The 12,515-nt window shown below is 48.4% G+C and overlaps 1 protein-coding gene across 1 annotated transcript in view; it reads left to right on the plus strand.

Annotated features, from left to right (window-relative positions):
* ABCA5 (ATP binding cassette subfamily A member 5) overlaps positions 1-12,515 on the plus strand; it is a 37,591-nt gene extending 25,076 nt beyond the window's left edge. The window contains exons 24-40 of the mRNA XM_041485677.1: positions 196-309; positions 543-713; positions 2,183-2,296; positions 2,552-2,689; positions 3,494-3,568; positions 4,074-4,165; positions 4,559-4,685; positions 4,760-4,877; positions 4,976-5,067; positions 5,248-5,423; positions 5,979-6,054; positions 6,133-6,227; positions 7,002-7,121; positions 7,292-7,441; positions 8,339-8,418; positions 8,628-8,683; positions 9,544-12,515. Of these exons, the coding sequence (XP_041341611.1) occupies positions 196-309; positions 543-713; positions 2,183-2,296; positions 2,552-2,689; positions 3,494-3,568; positions 4,074-4,165; positions 4,559-4,685; positions 4,760-4,877; positions 4,976-5,067; positions 5,248-5,423; positions 5,979-6,054; positions 6,133-6,227; positions 7,002-7,121; positions 7,292-7,441; positions 8,339-8,418; positions 8,628-8,683; positions 9,544-9,651 (1,902 nt within the window). The 3' untranslated portion in view covers positions 9,652-12,515. The remainder of the gene's footprint in view (positions 1-195; positions 310-542; positions 714-2,182; positions 2,297-2,551; positions 2,690-3,493; positions 3,569-4,073; positions 4,166-4,558; positions 4,686-4,759; positions 4,878-4,975; positions 5,068-5,247; positions 5,424-5,978; positions 6,055-6,132; positions 6,228-7,001; positions 7,122-7,291; positions 7,442-8,338; positions 8,419-8,627; positions 8,684-9,543) is intronic.

Consider the following 12,515-nt stretch of genomic DNA (forward strand, 5'->3'; position numbering starts at 1 on the left):
AAAGTTCTTTAGTTATTATTTATTCCTCATCTAAATACTCCCAAAACTTCCACAAGTGTTTTTCCTCCTGCTGCAGCTCAGGTGATCTTGACATCTACAGACTTTCCATTTTAGCATTCACAGCCGTGTTCCAACTCCTAATGTAGCATTTTTTGGTCACATTCTGGCATTGAATAAATCTGATCTCTACCCCAGGATCTTCCAGACACAATTTTCAGGCTGGAGATCTATTTTGAAGCCGTGTTACTGGGGATCATCATCACTGGGATGCCACCCTACTTCGCCATGGACAACGCAGAAAACCACAAGGTAACACCCAGGTGTCCGTGCAGAGAGGCACAGGGACTTAAAAATCCTGGGATTTCCTCTTTGGAAAGAGCCAAAGAGGGGTTTAAAACGATGCCAAAGCTGGAGCAGATTTGGGAGAAGCTTTTCTGTGCCAAGCCAAGCTTGGCAATAATGGCAGAACACAGGAGGGGATTCACAAAACATTAATTGTAATTAACACCTGATTAACTCTGTGTTCTCTTCCCCTGCTGCAGATCAAGGCTTACACCCAGCTGAAGATTGCAGGGCTCTATCCCTCAGCTTACTGGACTGGCCAGGCTGTGGTGGACCTGCCTCTGTTCTTCTTCATACTCATCCTGATGATTGGCAGCCTCTTTGCCTTCCACTACGGCGTTTATTTCTACGTGGGCAAGTTCCTGGCTGTGGTGAGTCTGGGCCGGGCTGACAGCAGGGCTGCCTTCTTTTCTACAAGGCTTTTATTTCCCTTACCTGATCCAGTTGAATTTCCCCCATGGATGCACAGGAAAGCGCTGCTGGAGCAAAGACAGAAAGTTTTTCGTGGGGAAAATGGCTCCAAGTTGGAAGTTTCATTCATAAATAAAATAAAATAAAATCAAGCAGGTTTGGGTTGGACACAGGAAGAACTGCTTCACAGAAAGGGTGGTTGGGACTGGAAGGGGATTTTAACCACCGGGGTTTCCAAGGAAATGCTCATTTATTTCTGCTGTGTCAGCTTTAAATATCTGCCATGGGTGTGGTTGGGCTGGATCAGGGTCACTGACCTTGGGGTTAAATTGAGGGATGGGATTGAGAAGGGGCTGCCTGTGGATGTGACAGCCTGGTCAGAGAGAAAGAAAGCTAAATGAGTTTTCCCAGAATCGACCTGAGAAGCTTTAGAGAGCTAAAAATAAACAATGATAACCAAATATTAAAAAAAGCCTACAAGTAGTGTTTTTGTAATAATCTGTTTTTCTCATAAGATTGTTTACAAATGGGTGCCTTGTTAATTAAGCTATCAAGTGAAATGTATTAATTAAATGACCAGTCAAGTCCACCTGTAGCAAACTAAGCTATAAAAGAAGAGAGGATGAAATAAACAGAATTTTTACCCCTTTGCCTTCTGATCCACCTCTGTGTCACCTCTGACCCAGCAGTAACAGCTGCCCAGGGAGTGCTGGAGTCTCTGTCCCTGGAGGGCTCTGCTTGGTCACAGGCTGGACTCACATCTCAAAGCTCTTTTCCAGCCTTGTTGATCCTTAAACCTGCAGGATTTCCCCAGGAAATGCTCCTTTCTTCCTGCTGCCTCAGCCTGTTTGTGCTCTGTGCTGTGATGGCAGCTGCTGCTGATGGCAAGGGCACAGTGACTTTGGGCAGAGCCCATCTCTGCAGAGAGCTGCAGATGGGATTAAGTGCAGGACACCACCAGGCTTCATGTCTTTGATATTCAGAGCAGGCCTCCCTGTGATCCTGGCTGGAATTGAGAGGAATCAGCTTTTCCCAGCTGCTTTTCCAGAGTTAATCAGGTTTGGGATGTGACTGCAGGGCTGCTTTTCTACCCTTGTTTGAATTGCTACAAAAATGCCATGGTGGAGTTCTTACTATTTGGCAGAATCTTGAGGTCAGCATTTATGGGAGCCTGTGTTACAAAAAAAAAACCAATAAAAATGGGAAAGAGTTTAAAGGAAGCTGAAGTGGAGGGGAGTTTTTGCCTCTCCACACATTCTTTAATTTATGTCTTTAATACAATATCTATGCACCAAGGCAGCAAAATACATCAGATAAAGTGACAAAGATAAATCCAGAGTTCTGTATCACACTGAGGTAATTCCAGTTGATCCTTATGCATAAAAATTCCTGCTGCACATTCCCTGAGGAGCCTTTCCTGTCTCTGCAGATTTTTTGCCTGATTGGTTACGTCCCCTCAGTCGTGCTCTTCACCTACGTGGTCTCCTTCACCTTCAAAAAAGTCCAGAACACGAAGGAATTTTGGTCATTTATATTTTCAGTGGTGAGTGACTTGGCCTGGAGCTGGGATAAGTGGGAAGATTGGTGATTTCCAAAGCCACAGCAAAAAATCCCAGTTATTTTGTGGAGCTGTGTGTCCCTATTGCACAGAAAATGGGAATTTTTTACCAATGTCTCACTCACTGCCATATCCTGAGTGATAAAAGCTTTAAGAAAAAATACCTTAAATTAATTAACTTATGCTTAGAGAGTCTGAAGTGGATGAAAATGGACATTTTCCCCCTTTTCTTTGGTACAGACAGCCCTGCTCTGCACAGTTGTCACTGAAGTGTCCTTTTTCCTGGACCATTACCTGGTAACCACCATCCTGCATTATGTCTTCTCCATCTTCATTCCTATTTATCCCCTTATTGGCTGCCTGATTTGTTTTATAAAGGTAAGGGGACTGCAGGGCTCCTTTCCAGAGCCCTTGGAGGTGGCTGGGGTTGTGTTGGTGTCTTTGGGTTGTCCTCTGTAGCCACTTAACACGTGAAGATGGAGAAAAATCACCTTTTTCCTATTAAGTGAAATGGTTTGGTTTTGAAATGGGGAAAGCAGCAAGTTTTCCATGAAATTTCCTTTCTCTGAGTGGAGGGAGCCTACAAGAAAGATGGAGAGGCACTTTAAACAAGGGGTGGAGTGACAGGACAAGGGGGAATGGCTCCAAGCTGACAGAGAGCAGAGTTAGATGGGATTTTGGAAAGAAATTCCTCCCTGTGAGGGTGCCCAGAGCAGCTGTGGCTGCCCCTGGATCCCTGGCAGTGCCCAAGGCCAGGCTGGACAGGGCTGGGAGCAGCAGGGGATGGAATGAGAGGGGCTTTGAGGTCCCAAATCATTCCATGGTTCTGTGATATTCCAAGGAAAATCAGGTGAGCAAACCCAGGGATGGGATGAGGGTTAATTGGGAGGGGTTTTGAGGTCTCAAACCATTCCATGGTTCTGTGATATTCCAAGGAAAATCAGATGTTCCTCAGTGAGCAAAGCCAGGGATGGGATGAGGGTTGATTGGGAGTGGGTGCTTGAAAGCAGGAGCAGCCCCAGGCTTTGGATGGAGCTGTTGGGTTGTTTTCTTTTGGAGAGTCTCTGCAGAGCTCAGGAAGTGCTTGAGCACCAGAGCCTGGATGAGATGAAAGCAGAGTGCAGGAAATGGAGTCTCTGTAGATGGTTCTTTACCTGACCATGCCTTTCCCTGAATTCCCAGGTCTCATGGAAAGGCCAGAGTGACAGTGGGGGATTCCACGACCCCTGGGACCGGCTGCTGGTGGCAGTTCTGGCTGTGAGCATGGCTTTGCACTCTCTGTTTTTATAGAGGGAAAATTCCCAATCTGCTGCAGGGAATTGTGGTTCCTGCTGGGATCCCCTTCTGTCCATCATCTTTATCAGTAAAGATTTGCTCTGATGCTGAGCCTGCAGCACAAGCAGAGCCAGGAAAGCTGCTGTGCCCACCAGCTCAACATCTGCTGTCCCCATAGCCTGATTAACACTGCCAGTGTTAATTCTGATTGTTATGGGAATCCCTGCTGATGGAGCAAGAGCTCCAGAGCAAGGACAGCCCCTTCTCTGCACAAAAACCCCAAATAATTGCTTTTAAATCCAAACCCCTTTGGTTGTGCCTCCTCAGACCCGCTGAGCAGCATGCAATGATATATTTAATATTCTTGGCAACACCAACACTTGTGTGGTGGGGCAGGGCTGGAGCTTCTTGTCCCTCATCACTCTGGTGGGGTCACCCCAGGGTGCCCAGCCTGCCTGGTGACCAGGGTGGTTTCTGTCTGCCTCAGCCCTACCTGCAGTGTGTGGTGTGGCTGTTGCTGCTGCGCTGCTTCGAGCTGAAGAACGGGGGCAGGACGGTGAGAGAAGATCCCTTCTTCAGGTGAGACTCCTGGATGGTTTTTATCCCAGACACTGTCCAAAGAAACTGGTTTTGAAGGTGTTGGTGCTGGTTAAACTGGGGTGTGCAGTGGGAGGAATAAAATCTCTTTCATTACATCCCATCAGAAATTGTCACTGAAGTGCAGAAATGGGGGGTTTATTTCCTCTCAAGTTACATCACTGCAAAATCAGGAATTTTGTAAGGATTCCCTATGTAAAAACAAGGGAATTACCATTCCCAGTGCACAGCCAGGGAGGCTGTACCCCCACAGAGAGCTCAGCAGGGAGGTGACACAGTGGCAGTCCCTGAGCTCCTCCTGCTCTGGGAAATGCCTTTGAGCCAGCCTCAGCTGAGAGCTGAGCAGGGGCCTGGTGCTGCTTTCCTCCCTTTTAGGAAATGTTTTACCAAAGCCAAGCCCTGGAAGTTCCCAGATGTGCCTCACGAGGAGAACGAGGACGAGGATGTGAAGGCAGAGAGGCTGAGAGTCAAAGAGATCCTGAGCAGCCCCAGGAGCGAGGAGGTAAAACCCAGACCCCCCATTTGGGGCTCCCCAGAGCTGCTGGGATCTGCAGCCACCTCCCTCTTCCCTGCCAGATGCCAGCAATCCTGGTCAGCAGCCTGCACAAAGAGTTTGATGAAAGGAAGGAATTTCTTCTGGGGAGAAAAATAAAGAAAGTGGCAACCAAACATGTTTCCCTCTGTGTGAAGAAAGGTTGGAGTTCAGTTGCTTGCTGTTGTTTCATTTATAAAAACAACTCTTGGAACCATTTATCTGATCTCGTGGGCAATGTTTGTGTTGTCCCTTTTTAGGAGAAATCCTGGGTTTGTTGGGACCCAATGGAGCTGGGAAAAGCACATTAATTAATATGCTTGTTGGAGAGATTGAGCCAACCAGTGGGCAGGTATGTTCCATGCTACAGTTACACAAAAAATCAAACCACATTTCAATTTTATTGTTATTATTGCAAGCACTTCTGAGGGCATTTTGCTAAAACCATGCAAATGTTTTCTGCTAAAACCATGCAGAAAGAGTTTGGAAATTTGTAATATTCTGAATTAAGGTCTGGGCATTTTCCTCACAGGTTCTGATGGGAGATGATTCCTTGGGGCTGAGCAGTGAGGATGACTCTGTGAAATTCGTGGGCTACTGTCCCCAAACAAATCCTCTGTGGCCAGATATCACATTGCAGGAGCACTTTGAGATTTATGGTGCTATCAAAGGCATGAGCCAGCCTGATGTTAAAGAGGTCATCAAGCGGTGAGTAGTTCATTACAGAAATCTTTGTGCTTGAACTGAAGTTGCTTTAGCTCTTTTTATCTCCAGCCTTATTGCTTGGAAGGATTTTGGCTTTTTTTTGTTGGGTTTTTTTTTCCCCTTCTCACCTTTCCTACTGCAGTTTTTGTTGCCATTTAAGTTTGGTTTTAAGCTTGGTTGAAATTCTGCAACTGTGAATTTGTAGATGAGGAGATGAAGGTTTATCCACACAAAATTCAGTTGGGATTTTTAATTTTCATATATGTTTTTTTTTAAGTTATTTTTCTAAGGTTATAAAGTACTTACAGTGACCTTTGTGGAGGGTGCAAGGATGGGGAGTCCTGAGCTTGGAGCTGTTTCTGTTGTCACCAAGGCTCCTCCAGGACAGGTGGCTTAGTACGGAAGCTCCAATTCTGCTGTTGCTCTGCTTTTTTTTAAACTTGATACACAAATATTTGTAACTGAGCTCTTCAAAAGGAGCTGTTTTGCATTCTCTGGTGAGGGGGAAGCCAAACCATCCCCCTCCCAACCTCTCCCACCCGGTCCTTCCCTCCCCAGCATCGCCAGTGTTCTGGATTTAAAGGACCACCTGCAGAAGACGACGAAGAAGTTGGGCATGGGGCTGAAACGCAAGGTAAGGGGGGCTCTGGGGTCACCCTGGGGGTCCCCAGCACCCTCCCTGTCCTCACCCTGCCCCTCTGCCTTCCCCCAGCTCTGCTTTGCCCTCAGCATGCTGGGCAACCCGCGGGTCACGCTGCTGGACGAGCCCTCCACCGGGATGGACCCCAAAGCCAAGCAGCACATGTGGTGAGTGCTGGCCGTGGCTGCAGGGACCAGCCTGCTCTGGGGCAGCTGTCCCTGCTGAGCTATCCCTCCGTGAGCCACAGACAGGGGATAACTCAGTGGGCTGGGTTGGAAGGGACCATGAAGATGATCCAGTTCCACCCCCCTCCGTGGGCAGGGATATCTTCCAGAAAAGCAGAATAATTTCTGCTTAATATCCCATCTAACCCTGCCCTTTGGCAGGGGGAAACCATTCCCTGTGTCCTGTCCCTCCATCCCTTGTCCCCAGTCCCTCTCCAGCTCTCCTGGAGCCCCTTTAGGCCCTGGAAGGGGCTCCGAGGTCTCCCTGGAGCTTCTGTTTGGATGAACACCCCCAACACTCAGCCTGTGTCCATAGCAGAAGTGCTCCAGCTCTTGGAGCATCTCCGTGGTCTCCTCTTGACTCACTCCAGCAGCTCCTCCTGTGCTGGGAGCCCCAGGGCTGGACACAGGACTGCAGGTGGGGGTCTCACAAGAAGGTGAGCATCAGCCCAATCTGTGTGCCAGGTGCAGCACAGCTGTGTTCTCTCCCAGAACAACTTGGGAACCACAGGCTTGAAGGTTGAAAGAAATCCTTAAAATAATATAGAATACAGATTAGAGCTGTGTTTAGGAAACTCAGGTGTTAATTGTTGCAGTGGGAGTGGCATTAATCCATAAACAGAGGGTCTATCCCAGCCCCCCTTTCCTACTGAGGCAGGATTTGCTGTTCCCTGCCAGATGGATTTGTCCAGGGGTGGTTTGGGTTGTGTTTTGCAGGCGGGCAATCCGAGCAGCCTTTAAGAACAAGGAGAGAGCAGCAATCCTGACCACGCACTACATGGAGGAGGCAGATGCTGTCTGTGACCGTGTGGCCATCCTGGTGTCAGGGCAGCTCAGGTACCCCCAGATCCCCCCTGGGGCAGGGGGCACAGGCAGCTGTGCTGATACACTCCTCTGAAAATAAAGATAAATTTGGTACCTTAAATGAATCCTTCCCAGCGAAAAGGTTCTGTTTGAGGTTAGGCTGTTCTTGAGTAAAACTTGTGTTTTCTGTCTGTAATTTATAGGTGTATAGGTACTGTCCAACACCTGAAGAGCAAATTTGGCAGAGGATACTTCTTGGAAATGAAGCTAAGGGAAACAGCAGATGTGCAGCAGGTGGAATATCTGCAGAGCCAGATTTTGCACATCTTCCCCAACGCCAACCGCCAGGAAAGGTGAGGTTTGACAGATACCCAGAAAATATTGATATTAATCTGATTTCACAGCAGCTCCTTGGCACCAGGAAGGAATGTAAATATTTACTCACAGCTTTAAAAAGAAGAGGAATAAAAAAAGGAAGGGATCTGGAAGGCAGCAGAGCCCGGGCTGGCAGGGCGGGGCCGGGAGCTCACGCAGATGTTTGGCGCGGAGGAAGCAAAACTGGATTTCTGCATAGCTGTTGCCTGACAGCTTCCTCCCGGGTCAGGGCCCCCGGGAAAGGGCTGAAACCCGCGTTTCTGACTCTCTGCCCTTACCTGGAAATGCCTGAGGTCTCTGGGGGTCTCAGCTGCAGGGTGGGCTGGCTGCTGTTCCAGCAGCAGCTCTGAGTCTGTGCCGGAGGGTTTGGCTCGGTAACTGGAGACTCCACAAAGGGCACTGCAGGCATCCAGAGCAGGATCCTTGAGGGATCGTGATTGAGATCCTTCCTCAAATGTGGGAGATGGAAGAGAGGGAGGGGAGAGCTCCCTGTGCAGGGCAGAGCTGCTCCCTGGGCTGCTCCCTGGGTTGCAGGAAAGTTGTGTGATGCAAACTTCCAGGACGTGCTGGAACCTCCCAGCTCGGCTGAAATCCAAACCCTCCGGACTCTGGGAACTCCAGGAAGCAAACCTGCCATGAGTAAGCAGAATAGAAAATATTGAATCTGAGTGGAAGAGCATGAACTTAGAACAGACTCAGGTGGTCTCAGCTGATGCCCCTGGAGCTGCATCCCTGCCCTTCCTGTGTGATTGTGACAGTCAGAATGCCTGCAGAAACCTTCAGGAAAGGAGTTCAAACCCATTCCATGGGGTGTTAATATTTGTACTTGGAGTGATTTTGCTTGAAGCTAAATTTGTTTTGCTTCTTTGTTCCAGTTTTGCTTCCATCTTGGCATATAAAATTCCTAAAGAAGATGTACAGTCACTTTCACATTCTTTTTCCAAGCTGGAGGAAGGTAATGAAGCACTTGCCATAAGTCACACACACAAATCCTTTTGTGTCCCCTAACTGACACTTCTGCCATGTGCTGTCACTCCTCCATTTCTGTTCCAAATTTCTTTAATTTAATTTTCTTTTATTGATGTTTGTCCCCAACTCTGTTTCTTGGGAAGTCAAGAGTAAGTGAAGTGTCCCTAAATCTGTTCTTATTGCTTCTTTCACCAGTAAAACACGCCTTCAACATCGAGGACTACAGCTTTTCTCAGGCAACGCTGGAACAGGTGTGTTAAATTCTGGTTTGTGAGCTTAAACCCGTTTTTTTGAGTGTAAACCCTGCCAGGTGAAGGTGTCAGAGGGCAAGGGTAGATGGGATGTTTGGAAGGAATTCCTCCCCGTGAGGGTGGGGAGGGGCTGGGATGGAATTCCCAGAGCAGCTGTGGCTGCCCCTGGATCCTTGGAAGTGCCCAAGGCCAGGCTGGACAGGGCTTGGAGCAGCCTGGGACAGTGGGAGGTGTCCCTGCCCAGGGCAGGGGTGGGATGGGATCAGCTTTAAGGTCCCTTCCAACCCACAGCATTCCATGATCCCATAATGATGGACCCTGTGCAGGCAGCTCATCCCCCAAGCTCTGCTCTCAGACCACTGGGGCTGCTTTGCTGATGCCTGTTAGGGCATTTTTGGGAAACTAAATTCCCTTTTTGCAAAGTGAATCACATCTGCCAGCTCTCCAGCTCCTCTTTATTCCTGTTTTTCCCTCTAAAAATAAGATGCCAACTGCAGTGACTGGAAGAAGGCAAATGTGTGATATTAGTGGAAAAGCTGCTCTGATTTATTCCAAGAACAGACATTTGCTGTTCGTAGCTGGAAGGAGGATGAAACTGAGACTTTTAATTGCTTATTGTGGATTAATTATTGCTGACAATTAATGTCCTTCAGTGTTGAACTTCCCTTTCATTGTGCTCTTGAAGAAAAGAGGTGGGGAGGGTAGGAGTAAGGAGAAAAACCTCAAAATACTAAAAATGAGAAATGTCTTGCTCAGAGATGAAGCAATACATTGAATACTCATGAGGATTTTAGCATGAGTTGTATTTGTGACCAAGGAGGTTCCTACAAGGAGCATGGGGTGTTCTCCCTGTTTTCCAGGTGTTTGTGGAGCTGGCTAAAGAGCAGGAGGAGGAGGACAGCAGCTTTGGCACCCTGAACAGCAGCCTGTGGTGGGAGAGGACGCAGGAGGACAGAGTCATTTTCTGAGCTCCTCATGCTCCTGTTGGTGCCAGCACCAATCCTCCCTCTGCTCCTGGAGCTGGGCTGGGCAAGGACAGCTGGGTTTGGGAGCCCTGAGCCTGTCCCACCATCCTGGCCTTGGGAATAATGCCACAGGAGCCGTGAGCATCCCGCTGCTCCTCTGGCTGACCCCAAATCCTCCTCCCCTCGCTGCTGCCGGGCTGTGCTGGGCAGGAGGGCACTGCCACGGCATCTCCTGGAGTTGGTGGCTGGTGCAGGAGCTCCCAGCTGCCTTCCCCTGGCTCTGCTGGGCAGGAGGTTGGGCTGTCCTTCAGGAAAAGCCTGTCTGAGCAGAGCCAGTCTCTGCTGGAGCGTCCTGCCCCGGGCTTTGCAGGGTCTGGCCGTGCCCGTGGCTGGGCACTCTGCCCGTCCTGCACGCCCATCCCTGCTCCTCCACCAGCCCAGCCACCCCTGCTGCTGCTTTGAAGATGCACCTGCTTAGAAGAGAGGGGGAAAAGCACTGCAGACTCCCTGGCCCTCTGCAAGGAGGGTCCTGAACTGCACGGCCAGCTCGGCTTGGCATCCCACCAGCCCGAAAATGTTCATCTGCAGATCACAGCTGGCACCTGCTGGCACTGCCAGTCCTCTCCCCTGCAGGCTGGCGGCTGTGTGCTGCCAGGTGGGTGCCACTGGGGTTTCTCCTGCATGCTGGGGGGCACGGGGGGTGGACAGAGTGGAGGTGGCTCTGCCCTGTCTCCATTCAGAGCTGTCTGATTCTTGCCCTGCTGTGACAAGGTGTGTCCTGCCAGCTGCTCTCACACACAGTGCTTTGGACATGGTTGCATTTTCCTTGCCAGTGCGTTCATGAGCTCCAGTGTTTCCCAATCCCTCGTTGTTGTGGTTGCAGTCAGTAACACAGGGCCCATTCTGTCACCCCCTTTGTAAAACCCCAAATAAAAGGGTCCCAATTCACAGCCTCACCCATAAGAAAGGTGCCTTTGGTTTGCATAGAAGCACTAAGAAGAGTAGACTGTGTGGTCCTTTAGCCTGAGATATGACAGATGTATGTTGAAAAATTTTTGTTTGTTTGTTTTTTTCTATACAAAGCTATCATCGCATTTTTTTTAGTTTTATAAGGGGAGATTAAAGATTGTTCCCAGTTCATTTTGCTCTTTAATGAACAGACAGAGATGTGTTTCTATTGAGACCTTGGCTTCATAAGTCATATCATTTATGTATCTTCACTTTAAAGTTAGAAAATACCTTGGTTTTTCTTGAGAATACTCAAAATGGGTAAAGTTGGAGTTGTGTGTCCAAGCTGTTTGTAATTACCAGGCAATAATGTGTGTGATATGTCTGATAATAGTTTATCAGTGTGTTCAGCCACAATCTGTTTCCATCAGTTTCTTATATAGGGAAATGTGAACTCCTTATGCAGAATTTGACTTCCTCTTTTGTACCCATAGGTTGCACAGAAATGCACAACTTTGGGTTTGTAGTTAAAATTTGAGCCCAAGCCCTGCAGAAAGCCCTGAACATCCCAGGGAAGCACAGACCTGGAGGTGAGGGATGAAAAGGACAGGATTAAAGCAAACTGCAGCTCCAGCACTGCCTGACAGGGGTGAAACTTGTCAGAAAAGAAACAAAAACCCCCAAATTCAGGTGTTGTATTTATTTAACCCCAGCCCTGCTGCTGGCTGGGAGCTCTGAGCTTTTGCCTTTATTTGGAGCAATTTGGGACTCAGAATTCTCTTGGCACTTCCCCATGCAGGTGTGTACAAGTTGAGCGCATTTTTCCCAAATCCCACATTTCTTTGGTGTCTTTTTGACAGTGGTGTTTCAGCCAAGTGTCACCTGCCCATCAATCCAGCACATTCTTGTCACCTGGATTTAGGAATTAGTGTGGCCTGTGAGCAGCCTTGGTGTCTGCCTTGAATTTATTCTTTCACTTGGAGTTAATTGTCTGTAAAATAGTTCTGTGCTGTCTGTTTCAGATGTTTCCGTATTTCCTCACATTTCAGATGGGAAAACTTTGGATTAGAAGCCAGATGAGCTCAGTTTGGTGCTGTTGTTTATCTTGGAGGAGCCCAGTGGATGGTGGCACTGGTTTTTGTGCAGCTACAGAAAGGACAGAGAATTGGCTCTTTAAATTAATTCCCTGTTTGGGTGGGATCTGTTTGACCTGGTGACATCATGGGTTAAAGTGGGGCGAAATTCCACTCCAAAACATCACTGTCCTCATGTCAGAAGTGTTTCAAAGTGTCCTAAAATGTCTGGAATTGTCAGAATAGGGGAAAAAACCAGGCAAAATTAACCAGGGAATGCCCTGGGAACAGCAGAGCTTGATTCCTGGCATTTGAAGCTCTTTGTTCAGCTGTTATCAGTGCCATTCCAAATCCCATCCACCCAACACACACCCAGCCTGTGCTCCCAGAGATAAACTGGATTTGGGGGGATTTGGGGTAAATCCAGCCAGTTTGGGTCACCATTCCCAGGTGAGCTGGTTGGAGCTGCCTTGCAGGGTTCTTGTGGTGGATCCAAAGCTTGGAGATCACCTTCACTTCGTGCTCTTGTGACAAGGTTGTATTTTTCTATGGAGAGTTTCACGTGTCTGGTTTTGTTTAGGTTCCCAAGAAATGTCCTTATTTAAGAGTATCTCTGTTCAGCAAGTGAGATTTTTTGCACAGCCAACACGCAGAGCTCTGGCAGCAGAAGCAGAGGGTGTCAGCCTGAAGGTGACACACTTGGGACACTCCTCCTGCTGCTGGACCATGTGCAGCTCCTTTTACACACTTACCTTTCTTCCAGCACTTGGCTGTACTTGTAAAGGTGAGAGTTTTCCTTTCCCAGCTGGAAGTACTTCCAAAATAAAGATGGATTGGGTTGTTAAA

The sequence above is a fragment of the Pyrgilauda ruficollis genome, unplaced genomic scaffold (genome assembly GCF_017590135.1).
Source record: "Pyrgilauda ruficollis isolate IOZ18807 unplaced genomic scaffold, ASM1759013v1 scaffold72, whole genome shotgun sequence".
Taxonomy (NCBI): domain Eukaryota; kingdom Metazoa; phylum Chordata; class Aves; order Passeriformes; family Passeridae; genus Pyrgilauda; species Pyrgilauda ruficollis.